Genomic DNA, 23867 nt, shown 5'->3' with positions numbered 1-23867 from the left:
TCAGATGAACTCAGAGACTGGATCTTGCTATGAAACTGACCATCTATGTGATTCAGGTGTCCCATATCATTGATATGTGTATATACATATGTATACACAAATACACACACACAGAAAAGGGAAGGGGTAGTAGTTAAATAGAGGCCCTTGAGGAGTAGCACTGGATTGCCTTATCCCCTCTGAATTTCTGCTATAATGTCAACTGATACACAAGACTGCTGTGTGATAACTATATTGATATCAGCTACATCAAATGTGCATCAGTGAAGGCAGAGTAGTTTTAGTAATAATGAGTGGTAAGTAAATGACCACTTAAAAGCCACAGTATGTTGTAGACTTCCTAGATAAATGTGTAGTTGAATACTGGAACTTCCAGGTTGCTGTTTTGTTTGTTTTGATTTTCTTGTTTTGATTTGGTCTTTTTGTTTGTTTGTTTTCTATTTCTTATTTTTTAGGTTTGGTTTGGTTTCTATGTACTAACAGCCTTACTTGTCCTGGAACTTGCTCTCTAAACATGGCTAGCCTCAAATTCATAGAGATATGCCTGCCTCCAAGGTTCTGGGATTCATGTATGCCACCATGTCCAGAATAGTATATCTTCTTTTATTTCTGTTCTCTTCTTTCTCCATATCCTCCTTTCCCAAGACTTTCATTGTTAACTTTGATGGGAAAATCGACCACTCCCCTGATTAATTCCAATGTGTTACATTTTACCCTTGCCTCCTTACTCCAAAGTTTACACACACACACACACACACACACACACACACGCACATAAAAGATATAGATATACTTATCCATATGTGATTGGACATAAAATTGCTCCCAATGAAAACTGTTGTATCTAAATTTGTAAATGCCATATGACTGGTAACCCTCAATATCCATACATTGCAATTGATAAGAATTAGCCTAGGAGATATGATGTCTTTGTGTTAAAAATGTCCTTATTTACCAATAGTAGATGTATGATTCTTACAAACTCTGAATTTCAAAGCTAAATCCTTAAACATGGGCTCTACCACCACCTAGCTATATCCCATTCACTATAGTCACACTTGTCCATCCTTATATACATTAGAGTCAAACTAATGGATATACAACTTTTATTTTTGTTGTATCCACAAAAGACTGCACAGATACATGTAGATTCAATGACAAATATATATTCAGACACTACTTTATATCAACAACAAATATTAAATGTCATACTCTGGCTATACAAAGATTATCAAGATGTTGCTCCTGCCATCAAGGAGACAGATCATACAATGTTAAAGGATAAATGCTAGAAAGCATTGCTGAGACACAGTAAACTAAAGTGACCAGCAATAATGAAAGCACAGATGAACAAAATGTCTTGATCCTAGTCTCCAACACCATGTCTTTCACTTCTGCAAAATCAGTTGGTGAAAACTTCTTAGAATAAGGAGCAATCAACACAGGAGTAGAATATCCCTTATAGGGAAGAGAAGAGTGGATATTAAGACTAAAATAACATCCTACAGGAATATAGCAAAAGCCCCTTAGGCTAAAGGACAATAACATGCTTGAGACTTGGTGTCATTATAGATTGATTATAATGAAATGTGTAATGAAGAGTGAAGGTTTGCAGAAACCTGGACAAGAGTTTTGTGGGTCATGGTGACAACTTGACACAAGCTGGAGTCACTATAGATGAGGGAAGCTCAAATGAGAAGATGCCTCCATAAGAACAGGGCATTGGCAAGCATGTGGGCATTTTCTTAATTAGTGATTGATGGGAGAGGGCCATGCCCATTGTAAGTGGGGTTGCCCACAGGCAGGTGGTTCTGGGTTCTGTAAGAAAGCAGGCTGACAAAGCCATGTGGGAAAAGATAGTAAGGAACACCCCTTCATGGCCTCTGCATCAGCTCCAGATTCCAGCCATGTTTGAGTTCCTGTCCTGACTTCCTTCAGTGATGAACAGTGATGTGGATGTTTAAGTCAAATAAAACTTTATCTCTCCATGTTGTTTTTGCCTTCGTGTTTTATCACAATACAAGAAACCCTAACAAAGATGTGGGCATAGATTTACTTCCAAATGTCTTTGCAGCTCAGTTTGAAGAAGCTGCATTCCACATTAGAGGTGATGGGGATAGATTGAAGATCTCTGAAGGAGGTCTGATATTAATGGATTGTCTCCTCAGTAACATGTCCCTGGAGAAATATGAAGAGTAGACAAAAAATATGGCTATATGGATATTGAGAGTTGTGGGAGATTGTTTAAGATATGGCTTTAGTCATGTAGGTGGGAAAGGATTGAAGATTTTGAACAATTCTCTACTGGGAAGGGAAAGTGGATAAATGGAGAAAATGATGAGAACTTGGATTCAACTTGGAAACTTGTATGAGTGAGGAGGGATATGAATCATAATGGAGACACCACTGAGTAGCTGGTAGATGCTGCTGTCATTCTAAGTGAGCAGCATAAGCAGATGTGTCACTTGGCAAGATGGGGGCTGAAGAGTGTAGGGGCAGGGGTTTGATTTATCAATGGATGTCATAATGGAGCTGCTCAATTGCTTGTGAATTGTAGTAACTACAAAGACAAAAAAATCTATGTACAAAGGTATTTGTGGATATGCAGGTACATGAAGATAGATGCACACACATGCACACCGCGTGCACGTGCACACACACACACACACACACACACACACACACACACCAGACTCAGTACCCTTAAAGAGCAACCATGAGTAGATGACTATGTTGACAGAAACAAACAAACAAAACAACTAAAAGCTCCCCTATTATCCCATTAGGGTAATATAGAGAATTATCAGCTTTGTTTGACTATATTATAGTCAAACAAACTAACCTTCAGAAAGGAAATAAGTCAGTTTTTAAGTCAGTAATGAATTTAGAACAAAATATTGGGCTTTCATTTTTAGCATTTCATATACATGTATACATGAGCTTGTGTATTTATGCACACACACGTGCATACTACTCCAAACCAAGTTTGTGCCCTCTCTGTCCTTTTGGAAAGAATATAGAAAAATGGTGTGAAGTGAGCTAGGAATTCATTAAGAACTGAAATATATAGAATGATAGAGGGATTTAAAGGTCATAATTTTGAAGCCAGACTGTCTAGGAGTCACACAGCTCTGCCATTTTCTCAAAGTTGCCTAATCTCCCTGTAGACATTCCTTTCTCTGACACAAGGTAACGATGATCAAATATACCAAGTGATATTATACCATGGTTTGATGGGCCTGCTAGCACATTACAGGTGTTTGATCAGTGGGGAGTACATTTGGGGTGTATTACTTAATAATGTCCCATGGGGGTATCACATTGTAGCCAAAAGAGAATGGTTTTTGGAATCAGACAAACAGGTTCAGAAACTGGCTTGCTGTTTCCTAACACAATGAGCTTGGGCAAGTGATATCATACTTCAATTTTATTTTCTTCGGTTATAATGATGATACTTATGTAGCCAAAGAAAGGGAGGGTTAGAAGGAGGCCAGATGGTTTTTAGTACCTGAATGAAACACATTTAAATACATAGTCATGTGCTCTACCTATTTTTTATTCTTTGAAAATTTTACATATGAATAAAATTTATTTAAATAGATAATGCCCACTCCTACCATCCCCTTATGCTCCACTCCTCTTGGACCCCATCTCCAATTCTCCTTTCAACTTCATATTTTCTTCCTCCTCCTCCTCCTCTTCCTCCTATTCTCCTTTTCCTTTATAGCCCAAAGTCCAATAACTGTTGATCATATGCAGATAGATGTAGGGCCAGTCATACTTGTGTTTAATAAATATCTACTAAGGGGTTATCTTGTAATCTGACAAAGGTTTTTACATACACATTAGTGGCTAATGACTTTCCTAATTCTTGTGAACTTAATATCCTATTGGTGGGGGTGGAGGTTTTAACACAATAAACAGGCGAACATTCAGCATATTGTGATGTCATAAATACTTTAAGGAAAAGATTAGATTTGATTCAATGATACCAGAAGTTTGACATAGTTGAAATTTTAAAAGGGAATCTCATCGAAAACAAAGTATTAACCGCACATATTTGAGGGAGATTAGAGAGGAACTGGGGTGAGAACATTTAAAGGAGAATCAGGAGCGAGCCAGTGCAGACTGCTAAAGCATGCTGGGATTTAAGAGGCAGTCCCACTAGATGGAAAGTACTGACTTCTCTCTGTTTAGCAGCGACCCAGGAGCTGCAGAATAGGACATTAAGATTAGGAATTCTAACTCCATCTTATCTATTACACAGAATTCTCCAAATAACGCCCTGAGTCAGGCAAAACTTCATCCATTTTCTTGGCATGGGAACCAGAACTTAAAGAGACAAAATGCTCACATGTGTCAAAACCTGAAATGTGGAAAAAAAAGTTTAAATCTAGAATGTTCTCTACCCCCTGTTCATGCTTCTGGGCTCTATGCCAATATTTCCCAGCCTTGCTAATGCTGTTACCCCTTAATACAGTTCCTCATGTGTGATGACCCTAACCATAAAGTTATTTTCATTGCTACCTCATAGCTGTAATGTTTCTATTGTTATAAATTATAATGTAAATGTCTGATATACAGATGACCTTAGGTGACCCCTGTGTAAGGGTCAATGGACCCCCAAACGGGTTGTGACCCACAGGTTGAGAAACATGGCTCTCTATATACCAATCCAAGGATCCAAAGAGTCCCACTGCAGTCGTCATACTCCCACATTTACAAATAGGCCAGAGATATGGCTCTCACTTAGGGTTTCATTTAAAGTTTCTAGTTTTCTACTTTAACTAAAGCTTTTTGGTTACACAAAGAGATATGAGATAGGGGTTGGAGCAAGAATGATAAAGAAGAACCAGCTCCCAAACATCCATCAAGGCCACTGCTGTCTCGGAAGGTTTCTCACTCCAATTTCTGTTTATTGTTATTTTTGCTGAGATTAAATTCTGGGTTAAGCTCATACTATATACATTTTACCACGGAGCCACACATGAGCCCCTCCATTTCCCACACAGAAATCTTTTAGATATAATTCGCATCTATGGAATTTTCTTCTGTGAAGTACTTGATATATTTTAGGTTTCAAATATTTTAAAGTTGAGCAAACATCACAACAAATTTCAGAACATTTTCCTTACCTGTAAAGAAGCAGGAATTCACCCTTTCTACCTAGCTCCTGGCAGCCCTTAATCTGCTAGGCGTTAGGCATTTCCCTATTGCATACAGTTTACATGAATGGAATCATGTAAAATTTTGATCTTATACATCTAATATTTTTTGTATAACTTAATTCTATTAAAGTTCAGTGAAACTGTAGCTTGAGTAAGAACCAAATTTCTTTTCATGGCTAAATAATATTCAATTATATGGCTATACCAGATTTTGTTTATCCATCAGTTGATGACAAATTGAGTCATTTTATATTTTTCAGGCCATTAGGAATAACGCTTCTATAAAATTCCCCATGCAAATGTTTCCATAGGAAATATATATATATATATATATATATATATATATATATATATATTCATAGAAGAATTGGTAAGTCATACAGATAATCTAGTTTGATTTTGGATAGGACCTATTAGAAATATAAGAACTGCAACAGAAAGCAGCTCTGGGTTCAGCCGAGAGACTCCACTTCAGTATAAAAATAAGGTGGAGAACGATTCAAAAGAATACTCTCAACAACTCCATATTTCACACATGTGCTTGTGTATTTTTGTGCACTCATATGCACCAGGACATATTAGAGTATGCATGTATGGATACCAACTTGATCATGCATGTATCACATACACAAACACAAATGACTGAATAATGATTTGGTAGCTTGGCATAAAGGAATTACAGTGAAGCTTGAAATCACTTAGATTATTTTAGAACTGCTGGAATGCCACCCATATTTGTTAAAGTCATAGAAATTTACAATTGGAAAAGACCTTTCAGTCAACCAAGTCAACCATTTCTCATATTTTCTTTTATTTTTGAAACAGGGTTTTATGTAGTCCAGGCTGACATCGAACTACTTATGCAGCCAAAGATGACCTTGAACTCTTCATCCTCTGACCTTCACCTCTCTGCGCTAGTCTTGCAGATGTGTACCAAATGCTCATTCTTTGTATGGTGCTAGGGGGGTCAAACCTAGGCCTTCAGACATTCTAAGCAAACAGTCTACCCACTTTGCTCTCCCTAATGACTATTCCTTTCTTAGTTTACTAAAAATAGGGAAAGATTCTTTATTCCTCCCTAGGTGACTATGGTAGTCTGGTTAAAATGCATGCTCTTCATAGTTGATTATCAAGTTTCCTAAGTCATCCTTTACCCTTTCAAACATGTGTTGTATTTTTTTAAAGAGAAGAATTCAGGTGTGTCACTGTGAAATATTCATTCTGAGCCTGCTGTGTTATTGGTTTACAAATAATACTAGATAAATATAATTAACAAATGAGAAAAATTGAAGAGGATAGAGAGAGAAAAGAGAGAAGGAAAGAGAAGGAAGAGAAGAAGAGAGAAGAAAGGGAGGGGCATGCTTTGCCCAATTGAATTTTCTAAGCATCTTTGTCAAAACAAAACTGACTGTAACTATATGGTTTAGTTTCAGGTTCCCAGGTGTATTCCATCGGTCTGTGTGTGAGATCTTACTGCAATCAGATCTACTAGGAAAGTGTGCTACCATTGAACTTCATCCCTAGCCCACACTGTAGACTTTAGGACAGTCTTTCAGTTTGCTTCACAGTTTTTTTTTTTATTATTTCTACATTTGTAAATGTTACACCAGGCGTGGTGGCACATGCCTTTAATTCTTTAATCCCAGCACTTGGGAGGCAGAGGCAGGCAGATTTCTGAGTTTGAGGCCAGCCTGGTCTACAGAGTGCTTTCCAGGACAGCCAGGGCTATACAGAGAAACCCTGTCTCAAAAAACAAAAAACAAACAAACAAACAAAAGTTACTGGCCCACATACATGTAGTTTTCTTTTTCTTTTCTTGTGCTATCAAAGTAATTTCAGTCTCATTGAATTAACCACTAGCATTCCCTCTCAGTTATTTATACGAAGGGTTTTTGGAAGATTGGTGATCATTTAGTGTAATTCCCAATGACATCATGTGGCCCATTCTTACCAGAAGGAGAAAGCAAGCAATTTGGCAATAAATGAATAAATGAATGAATAAATAAATAAATAATAAAATCATTACCCAGGACCACTGTGTTGACAGGCGGCAGATTCAGGGTTTACCAACAAGCAACATGCAGTTTCTCCCTCACTCAGCCAGTGCCTACCATATTACCTCTTCTGCTTTGACATAGTGTGACTCACCTATCAATCCAGTGGTCAAGCTGAACTCTATGTGAATCTGGTAGATTGTGTTGCTCCCATCACTGATGCCAATCTCCAAGGCATGGAGATGATGTGCCTTGCTTTATTTTATTTTCCCATTAATTTACTTAATTTTTCACTTTACACCCGGATTGCAGCCCCCCCACTTCTCCCAGTCCTCTCCTCACATAGTTTTTCCCCTTTCCATACCCCCGCCCCTGTCCTCCTCTGAAAAATACCAACCCACCATGGCACACCACATCGCTCCAGAATGAAGCAAATCCTCTCCCACTGAGAGGCAAGGCAGCCTAGTTGGGAGAATAGGATTGGGTAGGCAGGCAACAAAGACAAGCATCGTCCATGGTAACAAAGACAACAAAGACAGGCAACAAAGACAAGCATCATCCATGCTCCAGTTGCTGGGGGACCCACATGAAGACCAAGCTGCACATTTGTTACATATGTGCAGGGGGCCTAGGTCCAGCCCATGGATGCTCTTTGGTTGGTGGTTCAGTCTCTGGGGGCCTTCAAGGGACTCAGGTTTGTTGACCCATTGGTCTTCCTGTGGAGTTTCTATCCTGTCCTCCCCCCAACCCTTTGACAAGGCTCCCCAAGCTCCATCCTATGTTTGACTGTGGGTCTCTGCATCTGTTTCAGTCAGCTTCTGGGTCAGTCATCCCCGAGGCTCTGAGAGGACAATTATGCTAGATTCCTGTCTGCAAGAATAAGAGAGTATCATTAATAGTGTCAGAGATTGGGGCTTGCCCTTGGGATGGGTATCAAGTTGGGCAAGTCATTGGTTGGCCATTCCCTCAGTCTCTGCTTCTTTTTTCCTGAACTTTTAAAGAAGCATAATTTTCACTGTTTTTCGTTTGTTTGTTCATCTGTTTTCCTCCTTTGAGCATGCAAAGTGAGCAAGGCCAACAGTATAATGTTCAGTGCACCAGTCACGGTTCTTGTTGCTTCACAGGTTCTTCATTCAGACAATAGTTCTGTGAGACAAATATTGCTGACTCTATTTTATGGATACAGAAAGTAAGGCTCAAAGAGATGCTATAAACAGGAAGCAGACAAGTTGTGATGACATTTCATCTCTGAGACTCGGAGAACAGGGCCTTAAATCTCATAGATGAGGTGGACTTGATCTCAGTGTAAAGTAAATGAGAACTAGCTGTTCTCTGTGATAATATGGTAACATGAATTTCATCTTTCTCATATGCTATAACTGCTCTAAACTGTGACTCAAGAATCAGTTGTCTAACAATTCTGGGAATAACATTGGCCTTTGAGTAACTAGGTCTCTACTGGACGCCACTGAAGTACTACCAGTGGCTTTGAGAAACTCAATTCAAATCTTCATGGTTTGTATGACTAATTGAAAGTGGTTTAATCCTATACACACTTCTAGCAATTGCAAGGACAAAAGACAGCTGTGTTACCACTCTCGATACCTATGCAGGTTAGGCACCAAGGAGATGTGTGTGCAAACTTTAAGAAACTTTCTCATCTCCAATAACTATTTGTTTCTTTTATAATACCCTTGTGGGGTTATCCACAGTATTTGAGGCACAGAGAAGTCAATGAGTCTGACAAAAGCCACTAAGCTAGTAGCAGGTTAATAAGAAGACAACCCCAGAAGCCACGCCTAGTACCTCTCTGCTCCTGAGTGACTCCTATCTGTAAAATCATCTTTCTAACTGCAGCTGTTTAAAACTCATTCAAACCTGGATTTTCAAAATGCTGTCCAGTGTAGAACAAAGGCATAAAAAAGAGCTCACAGTTTGTTTTAAAGGTTCCAGAAATACAAGCTGGAGAGGAAGTAAAATGGGCAGTCTGTACTTATTCATTCTTTGTCTTGGGAGCCACAAAGTCGAACTGTGTGGATTTTACCTTTAAGTAACCTAGTAAGCCATGAAGAGTTTCCAATGAAGCATAATAATCAGTCTAACTATGTGTTATATATTTTATACCCTGGAGAAAAAAGGAAAACAAAATCAAGGCAACAAGAAGCAGAAGGACAGAGAGTTAAGGTTAGTTAAAGCTAAGTCAATGCCCGTCTGTTTTAATGTTCGTGAAAGGCTTAGGTTATTTGAAGGGTGAATGTATGAATGAATAAGTGAGTGAATGAATGAACTAAAATGACCATTTGCCCAGTGTTTCCATATTCAGGCACTGGGGGGTTGTTTTCTTTCACATGTTTGGATTGCCGGTTGGTTGGTTGGGTAGCTGGTTAATTGACTTAGGTTAGTTTTACACTGTTTTTACTATACAATTAACTCTCAGGTCGAAAGGGAAGAAATAGTTATCACATTTCCATGAAACCAAATACAATCCTGTGAGTGACTAACAACCCTAATGTGCGCATGAGACTCTATGTAGTTCAGGGTTCCCTTTGAATATATATTTGAATATCCCCGAAGCAAACCCAAGGCCAACACATTTTACTAAAGGGCTCTTTACACTGCATGCCATTTCAGGCTTCTTCTCCAGAATGGTGTACAAGCTCCATGAATATTACACTTTTTTTTCCTTTCTGTTGGGTATCCATCCTGATGTAACAGCATGCTTTCCACTTAGTAGGTCTTTTACTGATGGCCAGGCTCACACAGTATGATGCCACTGTGATGTGATGTGTGTGTGTGTGTGTGTGTGTGTGTGTGTGTGTGTGTGTGTGTAGTTGGCACTTAGAATTCAGCCACAGGGCTAAAAATGATAATTTATGGGTTAAGAGTAAATCCTGCTCTTCCAAAGAATTCATATTTGGTTCCCAGCATGTGACAACTTAAAACCACTACGTCCAGGGGATCTGATAAGTTCTGCTCCTTCTTCGAATTCATGTGCACACACCCTACCTGACATACACACATGTACACACACACACACACACACACACACACACACACTTAAAATAAGTCTTCGGAATGATGGAGAATTTAACCACACACTGCCTCACATTTGTCCCAGCTCAGGGTTCAGTCACTACCCAGGTTGTACTGGTTTAAAGGTTGAAACATAGGTACTACTATGCCACTACTAGCATGCTTGAATCATGTCTTTGTGACAAGCAGGAGAATTAAAATTCATCTTGTTATGTATGAGCTGTTAGCCTGACCTGGAAAATAGAAAGATTGAGTTCTGATGCTAAGGATAAGTGGCTACATGTGACAGAAGAGGAATCCACAGCAGCCTTTTCTTAGACATTCTGTCCTTTCAGTTTGGTATTCCTATACTAAAGGAAAACAAAGGCCATTTTGCCTTGATCAGGGAAACTTGGGACATCTGAATTCTGACACCTACACCAGACCATTTGGTCTTCATGTCCAAAGCTGGGAAAGAGGACAGAACATGACAGGGCTTGCCCCAAGCTGTGCTGCTCATTCGGAATCAGTTCTGAAATTGAAGTTCAGGTCTTCAGCCAGGTACTGAGGTGTTAGACTAGACTTCAGAAGAGCTATGACCTCAGAGCAGTTGCCTGAACATTCTGTGCCTATGTGTACCACGGGAGTGATTTTAAACTCTGGGGTCAAGTGAAGAAACATAGGGGAAACTATTTCTTTAGATACTGCTAGAGTTCTCCATCAAGTTCTATAAATGTTTCCCTAGAAGAGCATACTGTAGGATCTATGGTTGCTGTTAGTATCTTCTGTTTGTCTCTCTAGTATGAAGACAGCCATAGAAACAATATTTTTTAAAAGAAATTGTTTTCCATTTAAATATTATTTTAAAAAGCAGACAGCAAGGTGAGTTTGGCTTTAAACCCTACTATCCACGCTTAGAGGTTGTCATGGTGCCTACTGATGATTTAACAAATGATTCTTAAACTCAGCAGCTTCATATAGTTCTTTTGTTCTGTAAGTGAATTCTGCAATTCTGAACTTCAGTTTGGACACAAGTTAGGTTCTCTCTTCTTCATGATGTGTGGCACCTCAGGTACAAGAAATTCAGCTTGACACGACTTAACTTCTCAGGCTGGAATGATCTAAGTTTCCTGGCCCCAAGCCTACTAAGGTTGCCACAGGTATCTTCTCTTCATGGCATGGCTTCCTTATAGTCTAGAGGCAGCATCGCATTCAGATTTCTTACTGGAGGCTCAGGATTCCAAGTGAGATGCTTTAGTGAACAGGGGGAGCGGGCATTGATTTGTACAATCTGGCACAGGAGTACCACAGCATCTCCACCTGATCAAAGCACTGTTGAGCCAACTCCAAATCCAAGATGAAGCATCAATTACCCAACAGAACTTATTCTACCCTTGAAAACATTAATAATTTAAAGACACAATGTATTCTTAGTAAATACCATATGCTGGGCACTACTTCAGATATAGTATCCTTCTGGCATGAAAATAATCATTCACATTTTAAAGCACAGAGAATTTGAAGAAGTATGGTAGTTTGTAGAACCATGTTTGACTCCAGGTAGTCAGGTTCCAGAGTCCATTCTAATCTATGCACAGACTCTCTCACTGGCATGATGGGAATGGGCTTTTCTTCTCCTTGAAGCATCTGATTGTAAACATTGCTCCACACCTCCTTGACTCCAGAGTACATGGGCATTATTACGGGTGGCAAAGAAAAAAAAAAAAAGCATGGTACAGCATTCCTTTTATAAGTATTCTAAAATATGGTCCTGGAAATTGAATTGTAATTTCCTTTTCATGACTCCATGAGTTTGAACTTTGGCTCCCATCTTAAAGTTACAGAAACAAAAAGTACTGTCTACCAAAGTGTGCTGGTACAGGTGTCACTTGCCTAGGAGCTGTTGCAGCCTGGACTGAAGACTAGAGCAGTCTTTTTACATGGGACTCCCATGAAGGGCAATCTGAAAGCCATAACAACAGCTCTATCTGAGAAGGAATTCTTCTGTCTCTAGACTATCAGCCCGAACCCACCTCCAAAGATTAGATTGCCTCCATCACTACTACGGAGACTGGCAACTGAGACTCTGAGAAGGGTAGTTAGGAGTGTCTCAAAGCTAGCTGCTCAGACCAGAAGTATCTGTTGGAACACTGGTGGTTTCCCTACCACCCCATTGTGCTGGGAAGGCAGGGAGCAAAGCCATAGTATTGGGGGTGGGGAGGTAGAGGACTGGGGGTGGAGAGGTGAAGGGGCTGGGTGTGAGCTAATGGGAAGTTGTTTGCCAAAGCCTTGTCTGGGGAAGGAACATTTTATAAGACCAGGGCCTCTGGCCTGGAAACATCTGTTTTCCTTCAAATCAGCAGAGAGACGTTTGCCTCCCCAGAATGCCTAAATCATGTGGTGACTGGGGAAGAGCAGGCATTGGCTTAGAGACTTCAAACACATTCTCCTGTCCTCTAGGGGACCTGAGCCTGACATAGGCCTCTGGGGCTCTCTCCCTGCTCTTACCCCGCTGTCAGATTCTGAGAAGCTCTCACTGCCAATTAACTTCTCAGGTTCACTCTCTCACCCCTGCTGCTAGGAGGTCTGGGGGTCTTGAATGGGACCTGCAACAGCTCCTTTTTCACCCACCCACCTAACTCTGATCTCCAGGAGGGCTACTTACCCCAGGTAGAGTTGAAATTAGAGCCTTAGAAAGAAGCAAAATAATAGCAGTGACAATATGAGCAAGGGCTGTTGTTTGTGGACTGGCTAGCACATGCTGGATGTCATGCTGGCACATGCACTACTACTTTTGGTTGTAAACCAGCTCCCCTCCTTGGCAGGTTTTAGTGTTATGATTTCCATTTTATAGGTGAATACGTTTCGATAAATCTTCACGTATCCAAGAAATGGGGAACTCGACATGAAAACCAAATTGCCAAATTCCTTTTGCTATTCTCCCCTAGAACTCCTCAATCCAATCATCCTTTGTTTGCTTCACTGACAGAAAAATTCATTTCCAGACGAGGGCTGTGGCTTTAAGAGCACAAGGTGGTTATTACTGATTCTGGCTAGTATTTGCTGACTGTTGAGGTACCAGGTATAGGTATTTACAGAGGGCTGCTATGTCTGGAAGACAACTCATGACTCATGGATAGAGAAGTGCACAGGCCCTGCATCATTTTGAGGGGATAAGAAACAGGGTTCCCTAAAGAGGTGATGTTTGAAGGGTAGTTCAAAGACAAGGAAAAAGAGTGGCTCAGCCAGAAGAGGCAGCACCTATGAGAAGCCAAAAGGTGGACTCCATCCTCTGGAGCAGACAGCAGTTGGACCCATACCTTAACTGGAAATCAGGAGGCAGCAGAGATCAGCAGATAAGACTGGACCTACTGCCAAGGTCGCTCCTTGGGTTCAGAGACAGAGTGACATTGAATGAATAAATGAACATTAAAGACTATAGCTGAGAGTGATACATTCATGGGGAATGATTGCAGGAGGATGACACTGTCCTGACACTGAAGAAACAATTTTCTACATGTGAGTCGTCATCTCAAACAAATCCATGCAAAGTGCTTTGAATCATTTTAGATTCTCAGTGCAAAGGACTACATTACATTAAGGTGCCTAAGATACTGCAGCATGATCTGGAAGTGCTGTACCAAAACCCTAACTCTCAACCACATTGATTGATAATTTTTCCTCTGGAAAAAAGGTCAGCACTTGGAAGAGAATGGCTTAATCCTAGTGCTTCAGATTCCTATGAAGTCCAACTTTGCTCTTAGAACCACTTTTAAAACCATCAAAACTTCCCGAAAGTATGCATAGACATAAGCCAGCCACTTGAATAAGACAGTGTTGGACCTTAAAGGAGGACCCAGGGAGTCTTGGGTCTTTATCTTGAATTTAGTTGCTGTGGCTTCTTGTGCAAATCATTTCCCCTCTCAGCCTTTCTCTTGTCATTTATGAAATGAGGATTCGAAGCTACAGGATGGAGCTCCAGGGTGTCCATCTATTTCATCATTTGACTTCAGTCTGCTTCTCAGGGAACACAGAGAACCAGAGTGTAGACGACATCCTCCTAATTCCTGAAAAGCATAAAAGTCTGACTGTGTTCTTTGGTATTCTCCCCATCTATGTCGGATACCATCACTTTTTCCCTCTCACAAAGAATGCCCCAGCCCCGCTGGACTTTCTAACTGATTTCAGATGTGGTTGTGGAGTAGTTTTCCAATTACAGCTGAGACAGGCTGAAAGCTCATGGCCTTATGGCTTTTGACCCAGGTCTGTGAGATTGATACCTTCCTTCTTCTCTTCCATACTCTGACCCACCATTCTGACATGAACATCAAGCAGGGTGGCCTAAGGCCTTGTCTATTGGTACTTCTGCTTACAGGGTTATATACTCTGCTAGCAAAAGCCCAAACTACACTTTAAGGACCAAAGATTGAACCATGCCTATTATGGCATCTCATTCAGTCTTCATCCTCAGCTTGTGTCCCATAGCTTGTAAATGAAGGGGCTGAGAGTCAGAGGTGGTAAACGGCTTTCTAAAGATTCTCTGCGTGCCACCTTTCCGTCTTTAGGATGGTATTTGAGTTGGGAAGGATACAGGTCAGTAGTCTAGCACATGTCTATCATATGCAAGACCTGGGTTCAATTGCCAGCCCTACAAAAAGGCAAAACAACTCTAAGGTTACTTTTTCCCTAGCATGGAATTATTTGTGCTGCTTGAAGAATCAGAGAAAACAGAAGCATCATCAAGACATAAAAGGTCCAATCAGAAAGAAGCTTTAAACACTTTCTAAATCTTTCTGTCTTGAGGCTTTCTGGTGTATTAATTCGCTCGTTACAAAATGTCTATTTGCTCTTCAGTTGTGACATATCCCCTCTTCATGTTCAAATAAAATGCTTTTCACAAAACTATGTGTTCGTGCAGGAATCAGTATTGTATATGGGGTCTTTATAAAAGTCCACAACTGCAAGCCATTCCTCCTGCCTCATTCCTTGTAACCCCGGAGATAACCATATGCTGTAAAATTTTCTCCATTCTGTTGATGGGGAAACTGGAAGTGAGGAATGTGATGCAGTATTTTCAAGTTCACTGATTTCCACAAAAATTGAGTGACTAGTGCTGTGTTAAATGATACAAACAGCCATGCTTAAGTGTGCTCTCGCTGGACTTACAGCCCCACCTTCAGCAGCTTCTAGGTGAGGCACTGTGCAGATGGAAAGGACTTACCTGCTATTTTCAAATATAGTCTTTCCTTTTGACTTTGAACATTGCACATTCCAGAGTTTTTTTTTTTCTTTCTCCATTTTGAGAAGAAGGTTTATGTTATTGTTTGTTTTTGTTTTGTTTTGAGAGAGGGCCTTGCTATGCAATCAAAGATTGGCTCAGTGTCCCAGTCTAGACCAGGTGAGTTTGAACCTAAAATCTTCTTACCTCATCTTCCAGAGTATTATTTTTATGTTTGTATGTCAATATGTCTCTCTAGCTTCCAAGAATCTTCTTTATCTTATCCTCTCTTCTCTACATAGCTTTCCAAAGAACACTTAACTTTCATATCTATCAACACTGAACCTGACAGGAAGTTGCGTCTACCTGTCACTGACACTTGGTGAACCTAAAGCAAGCTCAAAGACATAAAGTGACTATGCCAACATCACAGCCCAAAGGGACAGAACTGGAATAAAAACGCAAGTCTGCTCTTCTCTTAAACCAGGCTCCATTTGCTATCATCACCTTCTTGCTTTATACCGAGAAGTTCCTATTCACTTACCCTTGTACCAAACAATCTTTGAGACTTTGCAGTTATGGAGTGTCAAAGCTCGAAGGCCTAGGTAGATTCCCGGGCTGAGACTGGTTCAGGTAGTGAATGGTGGAGCTAGAGCTGGATAGAAGAAGTAGAGCAAAGGTCTAGAGTTCAACAGGCTGCAGGCTTGCCTCTTTTACTCTCCACACCTGCGACTTTGTACAGATTACTTATTATTTTACCTTAGATTTTCTCTCCTGAAACTGATTGTTTTTGGATGGTTTCATAAGATTAGAAAAACGTATGGCGTAGCACTAGCTCAGCAGGGCTGAGGTTCCGTAAGTGTAACTAGTTGGATGTCTGCATATCGTGAGCCTGGTGACAGTAGTTGGCAGCAATTCCATTCAAGTGCTTCACGATCAAACACTCTTAGGTTTAAGTAGTCGGTCCCAGTACTCACTATGTGATTCTGGGCAAGGTGCCTTTCCTTTCTGAGTCTCAAGTATAAAATAAAGAGGGTGATAGTATATCTCCTTAAAAATTGCTTTGTGAAATCAACTGTTTAGCTCAGTGTGAAGCATATTAAAGTCTTACTATATGTTAATAACTTTGTGCAAGGAATGTATATTTACTAAGGGCCCAATATGCACAGTTAATCAGTCCTGCCAGTTCTGCAGCTTCATAGCCATAACACTAAGTCTGTTTTAAAGAACATGAACTCAGCTAGATGCTGAATAAGTAAGAAAGGAAGGAAATGGGTGCAACAGGACTCCGCTTTATGTTTTGTTTTGGTTTTGTTTTGTTTTGTTTTGTTTTTAACTTATCCTAGGAAACCATCTATCCACTTCACACATCTGCCTGTGCTCCAGGTAAAGAACAGTGGCATGACCAAGTGCAGCCACTCCCGTATACAGCCCTTCTATTCTTACTGTCCCTTGTTTCCACATCTTACCTTCTCTGGAAAGTAGTTCCTTTTCCTCCCTTAGATTTTGTGTAAGCTACAGTCCTAATGCTCAGAGACCTGAAGACAGGAAGGGCCATGGACCCTCCTTGCTCTGCACAGAATCTGTGTTCAAAGGAACTCTGTTCTCTGCATCTGCCAGGTCTGATGTGACATTTATGTCCACAAGCTGAATCCCATCTAGGTAGCATAGAGATTCAGATGATGTGATGAGAAGGTGGGACCAGCCTTGTAGCTAGAATAATTTCCAAATTCCTTGCCATAGCTTGCAGTGTTCTTCCCTCTCAGTCGGCTCTATCTTGGCCATAACAGTTGCCTTTTCTTCCATCTGGTCTTTTTCTTCTCAGGGTCTTTGTATTTATGGCTATTCCTTTACAGTTCTTTTATATTTGCTGAGCTTGTTGTTTTTCCTCTGCTATTGCCCCCTTGCACTGCTTTTTTTGTCATGGTTCAGGTCTCAGCTAAAACTGTACTTGCTTAGAAAGGTCTCATCCTTCCTAAAAGCCCACACAGCTCCCACTCCCACACTGACCTCTCCTGTGGGGTCCTGTTGTATTTTCCATCACTTTGGCCATCCTTTGACTGTTCTGTTGTGTATTTTGTTGTTTTAGCTTTTGATTAATTGAATTTCATTCAAAAGTGAGCATCTAAAACAAGTCCCAGGAAAGAATCTGTGCTCAGTAAGTAATTGTAAAATTAATGAACAAATGAATGAATGAACATGTAAATGAGCAGCATTACCCAACAGTTTATCATTGAGGCTCACTCCTCACCCCCTAGACCCACACCGCTTATATCCACACCTCTATTCTGCCTTGAAGAACAAGGAGTCCAGAAGACACACACTATAAGGTTTGGCACCCTCACTGTGAAAGATGGTTCATGGTATATCATAACCTTTAGGGTTTACTTAACTGCAAATTACAAGACTAATTGCCAAGTGCCCAGCAGGCACTCAAAGCTTGATACATGCTTTATAATTTTTTAATTATCATTATTTTAAAAATCATTTTTTGACACGTAGCTTAGGGATTTCTGAGTTCTTGGGAACATTCCCTATGGCCCTGGTTTTAAGGATTTCCTTCCAGCTCTCAGAGTCCTTCTGGAAAGTCTCACTCTGATGCTGTCTTGCTGTGCTGCAGGTTCACTCTGTATGCTGTGGATACTCGAGGGAGGCACTCAGAAATCAGCACAGTGACTCTAAGGACAGCTTGTCCACTGGTAGATGACAACAAAGCAGAAGGTAGGTGATTCATCTCTGCATTTGCCAGGGAAGTCCCACGTTTCTCCTCTCTCAGAGCTGTCACTAACTACCACACAGTGTGTGTGTGTGTGTGTGTGTGTGTGTGTGTGTGTGTGTGTGTGTGTGTGTAAGAACTAAAAGAGTGGGAAAGAACATAGAATTAAATTAATCGTAATAGTGGAAGCACTAATTGAAATGAACTACCAATACCTTTGCTGGTAGTTAGATTTGCTCAACCACTGGCAGGGAATGTTGAGGATCAGAGCCTGTATTCTACCCTTTGGAACTAACCGCTTTCTTCTACTCAAATCTGTGCTAGAACTGGCAAGTCAGTGACACCCTGTAGAGTAATCTTTTTGTCCCTCTGGTGACATTAACTGATGGCATGTTGATCCCTTCTGAGCAGTAGGAGGTTGCAGTTGAGCCTTCAACTCTGGGCAACCACTCGTGTCTGTCAGTCAGATTTAACATTCGAGATTAAACTTTTGCTTTGTTTCATTTTTAGCTTTTCCTGATTCAAGAAGTTTGAAATATTAAGATAATAACATCTATAAATAATACGGCAATCAATCAAACCAACCATATTCTTAGCATTTAGGTACAGTTTATATACCTAGACTAGCAAACCGTGGTCATAGCTCACAGGTCCAGACATTTCCCCAAAGCTGTGGTCTAAGCAGTGTATTAGAGGCAAGTCTGTGCCCTTTGGTAGTTTTCATTTTTGATATGGAGACAGAGATTTATATTCATTTAACAAAGAGCTTGATAATAATGTTGGATGTGCTAACAGATAAGAAGAGCCAAGCTCTTGATCCTGAAGATGAGGGGATTTGTGGTGTCTTCTGGAGAGATCCGGTACGATTTTAATTTTTTTTTTCTTTTGATTTTTTTTTTTTTTTTCGAGACAGGGTTTCTCTGTGTAGCCCTGGATGTCCTGGAACTCACTCTGAAACCAGTATGATTTTAAAGCAATGAATACACTGCTGAAAAATTAAAGGAAGAAATAGGACAAATTAGGCGCTTTTCTCATTCTGACTCCAAGTGCCTTAGACTCTTCTGGAGTCAACTAATAATGAGTAATGAAGTGGTCACACGTAGAAATTTTGAGTGGAGCCTTCAGAGTTGAAGGGATGCACCATCTCTTCATGATTTGTTTAAATCAAAATGGGTAGCAGAGGTTGGAAGCATGGGAATGACCCTGAATGACAAGAGGAAATATCTGGACTTCCTTTACAAGGTTTCTGAACATAGATCTATCAGACCTGACTGCAGAAACACATTGGAAACATTTCAGAGGTGAGACAGAAGGAAGACATTGAGTTTAAGTTTCTGTAATTCTTTGGAATTTCTGTTAAATCCTTTGCACAGAGGCAGCACCTTTGATTAAGCCTAGACCTTGAGTGCTCACTTTCTGTCAGTACTTGCACTGGTCCCTTTGCCTCTATTTTCTAATTTATTTCTCCCAGAACCCCACCCCACCCCCCAATGCTGAGTAGACATCCTTCAGTTATATATAGGAAAACTGAGCTCAACTAGTCAAGGATACATTCCAGATGGGGGAGATTTTTCTCAGTAAGAAGACCACTCACGTGGACGCACATGCAGCTATGCCTTGCTTCCTGTGAAGCACGGGTCCGGGTCCACCACCAGCTTTTCCTCTGCTGTCAGTGATGCATTCTGTGCTTCTCACCCCACAGAGATAGCAGACAAGATTTACAATCTATACAATGGTTACACCAGCGGCAAGGAGCAGCAGACGGCTTACAACACACTGATGGAAGTCTCCGCCTCCATGCTCTTCCGCGTCCAGCACCACTACAACTCTCACTATGAAAAGTTTGGCGACTTCGTCTGGAGGAGTGAGGATGAGCTAGGACCAAGGTATGGGTTTAGTTGTGGAGAACCAAGTGCTTTTTGCCTCTCATTAATTTTACTGATCGCCCTCTACCATCATTGACAATGGGCTGCAACAAAAAAGAAAGGTGGGTAGTGATGAACACAGTCTTGTCTATATTAAGGGTGGGAAGTAGGAAGGGATTGCTGTTTCCTGGAAATGTATTAGAATAGAATAATACTGTATCTTCCTGTAGAGAAAAAACCAACAACAAAACCAACCAACCAACCAACAAAACAAACAAACAAACAAATCCAGTGCTATTTGCCCTTAGCAGAAAAATAACTGTAATCACTAAAACATAATCTGAGGCTAACAACAAAAATGTAACAAAAGAAGCACATTGTTCAGTGCTGTGAAAATATAAAAGATAGGTCAAGGATAGAACAGGAAGTGTAGTGGGTAGGGAGGTAGTGAGAAACTAGGAAGAGTTGGGAGGAGAAAGAATTTGATCAAAATAATGTATAAAAATTTTTAATAAAAAAACACAATAGTCAACCAAGGTTTGTTTTGTTTTATTGTTTGTTTGTTTGTTTTAAGCAATTTGAGAGAGGGAGGAGAAGGAGAAAATCTAACCACTTTTCCAAACAAGGGCTCTGGGATCATATTGAGTAACAGTAACAGATCCTTTTCCTAAATCCTTTTCCCTGGCCCCAAGGCAATTCTTCCCAAGCTTTGGGTAAGCCTTCTGTTGGAAAGCACTAAAGAATTTCTGAGTTTGGGGGGCAAAAGGCTTAACAGCAGGACAAGGAGAGATCAGCAGGGGCCAGATCTTGAATGTCCTTGAAGTAGGGTCAAGGAGTTTGGATTATCTCCTTGGGTTAACAGCAGCTTTTCAAGTGTTATTCACAGGGGTGTGAGGACAGCATTATCAGAACTCAAAGGGAGGATTCCTCCGCTGCAGTTGGAAACTAAAAGCACAGGAGGGAAGGCCAAAAGGAGGCAGTGAGGCCTTCTGTATGCTGCTGTGATAGCAGCCCCAGGGGGACAGTGTGGTGTTCTCAGAGTGGTAAGAGGTAGCTCTGGAGAGAAAGGTGTGGCTTTCTGAAATATTTAGCATGTAGCAGTCCATGCTTCAAAATGTCCCCGCAGGATAATTGTTCCCACATCTGAGTGATAAAGAAGTGGAAATCCCATGTGGTTTCAGTGAACTTCCTAGAGTCACAGAGTTGCAGATGGTGGCAAAAGCTCTCTGGTTCTCCCATGCTGAGATGAATTTGAGGCCCTTCTGGAATGTTATGAGATTTGATGAACAGTTGTTCAAAGGATAAAATGGAGATCGCTCCCCACAGTGGGTCTTATCAGTTCTGTTGGGTCCTGGACCGTAACTTTTTTCCTTTGACATGAAAGGAAATTTCTTTAGATAAAAGCTAAAAGAAGATTGGCCAGCAGCAGTCCAGAGCCTCCGATGAAAACCACACGAGTAGTCACCTCAGTGCCATCATACATACCCCTGGGCTTAGAAAGGCGTTCAGCTTTGTTGAGCTTGCCCACAGGATACAGAGAATTTGGGAAGAAGCAACCCCAGAACTCTACTTCTCTCTTCACAATCCTTTATGACCCTCTGATACATAAATTTCCCAGCAAGGCCTTCTGTCTGCCCATAGAGGCAAGACTACTTATTTGGTAATGGACAATAGTAATCAATTAACCTTCAGATACCATGTCCCCAGTCATGCTAGCTTCAACATATGTCTCCCAGTTTTCTCCTTCTCTGGTCTCTCAAGATCCCTGAGAAAGGATTTGAACTTGCTCTAGTGACCCACATTGGTATTTCAGCAGGAATAAAACAGAGGTACTGTGGAGAGGGCTGCACCTTGACTGCTAATAAACGTGCTGTACAACTATTGGGCTATGCCTTCTTCTGTTCTTCAGCTATCTTGTTTATAAGACAATTGGGATAAACTAACACAGTGGAATTCTGTCTGTCTGTCTGTCTCTGTCTCTGTCTCTGTCTGTCTGTCCTGTCTGTCTCTGTCTGTCTGTCCTGTCTCTCTCTCTCTCTGTGTGTCCCTGTCTGTCTGTCTGTCTGTCTGTCTGTCTGTCTGTCTGTCTGTCTCTGACACACACACACACACACATACACACACATATACACACACACACACACACACACACACACACACGAGTGGAGTTAAATATATGTTACACAGAACCCCAGGTCTTAACAGACTGCCACTCCCATAGACAGTTTGTAAAATGCCCACCCCTTTATTCTATGTCAGCCCCATGTTTTAATTATCTATGTTTAACTCACTAGTTGTATCTACTGGCTTCTGTGTTTGCTGGCCTCCCTAATACAATGCAAGTTTTATATAGTTATTGATCTTTTGTGCCTTATTCAATTTTCAAAGCAAATGCTAATCACAAGATGCTTAATAGGATAGTAGTATGAATCTGTGAGTATGTACACAGATGATTATGGATTCATTCTCATTTGGTCCTCCTTCTGAGTCTTATCTGTGTATCTCCACACCCATTAAATCTCAAATGTCTCTTAATTCTCTCCATTCTCTCAAGGACATATAGATTCCATTTGGAAATTACAACATCCAGAATTCTAAGATCAAAGAATGAAGTGGCCATCTAGATATTAAAGGAATTGAGGAGACTTTGCTTCATTAACTGATTTATAGGTACATTTTATGTAATAATTTATCAGACCCTTTACTGAGGGTTTGGAAATGAGTGAATAAAGCTGGTCAGGCAGTGTTCATAACTTAGCATCTAGAGGAGAAAGTACTATCAGCAGGCAATTATAACGGAGCAAACCACAAGAAGCATGCTGTGAAGGAGAAGGAAAGCATGTGTACAGCAGAGTATCTTAAATGTTAACATGCATCATGTTTAAATGTCCATTCTGTGGTCTGGGCAGAATCTCAGATTTTGCATTTTGAGCACACTATCAGATAACGCTGATATTGTTGGTCTAGAAGCACCTGATAGTGTCAAGATTATAGTTGTGGGTAGATGGAGCAGCAAATGCAGACCCTGACCCAAGAAAGAATCCCTGCCATAAGAAAGAGAAGCTAATGCTCAGAACTAAAACTGAATAACCTGTAAGGTGCAGGGGTCGGGCACTTCCATCGGGAGGAAGCCAGTGTGAAGAGGAAAGTGGTGGTGAGGTAAGAAAATATAGTGTCATCAGGAACTATAAATATCACTGAAGCAGAGAGTTCAAGGTGAGAGACAAGAAGGAAGAAATGAAAGACAAGGCTGGAGAATTTAACTAGGGTCAGATTTTGATGGCTTTTGTGACGTTCTACTCAGAAGTTTGTTCCTTATCCATGAAGTTATTTAAAGGCTTTTAAAAGAGCAATTTAAATAAATTTGCTCTGCCTCTCAGGGGCTAGCAAATGCACAGAACAAATATGATAAGGAGATGGGGCAAGGCACTTGTTTGGGCTGTGAGCCCAGAGTTCATGTCCTGGCTTTGCCACCTATTTACCATAAGACCTGGAATCAATTCGACCTCCACTCTGGACCTCATTTGTAAAGCAAAAGGGCTTAACTCTAAGGTCTCTTCCAGCTGGCAAGCCAAGAAACCAGAAAGCCCTGAAGGTCACAGCAACCAGAAAATGAAGACAGCATGGATGTCATTTCACCTCTAGCCTAACATCCTGTTTCTGGGGACCTAGGATGCCTGGGGAGAAAAGAACTTTTCCCAAGAGTTGACACAAGATGAACCCTGTTAGAATTCTCTTGGCCATATAATCTCCAACCCAAATGTTTTCAACTCCTTCCCTGGTCTGGGTTTGCATACGCCCATAAAATTTAGTGACAAAGGGGCATCTCTTACCTCTGCCTAATAAATCTATCAGGCTGGTTTTCCCCAGAGTCTGGTTCTCATGACAACTATA

At 40.8% G+C, this 23867-nt stretch overlaps 1 protein-coding gene across 3 annotated transcripts in view; it reads left to right on the top strand.

The window, feature by feature from the left end:
• Positions 1–23867, top strand: part of Astn2 (astrotactin 2) — a 958131-nt gene that overhangs the window by 923968 nt on the left and 10296 nt on the right. For all 3 annotated transcript variants that reach the window (XM_021201332.2, XM_029539608.1, XM_021201333.2), the window contains 2 exons: positions 18013–18113; positions 19811–19994. In XM_021201332.2, the coding sequence (XP_021056991.1) occupies positions 18013–18113; positions 19811–19994 (285 nt within the window). The remainder of the gene's footprint in view (positions 1–18012; positions 18114–19810; positions 19995–23867) is intronic.

This window comes from Mus pahari, chromosome 6, assembly GCF_900095145.1.
Source record: "Mus pahari chromosome 6, PAHARI_EIJ_v1.1, whole genome shotgun sequence".
Classification (NCBI taxonomy): Eukaryota; Metazoa; Chordata; class Mammalia; order Rodentia; family Muridae; genus Mus; species Mus pahari.
This window is presented reverse-complemented; position numbering and strand designations above follow the sequence as displayed.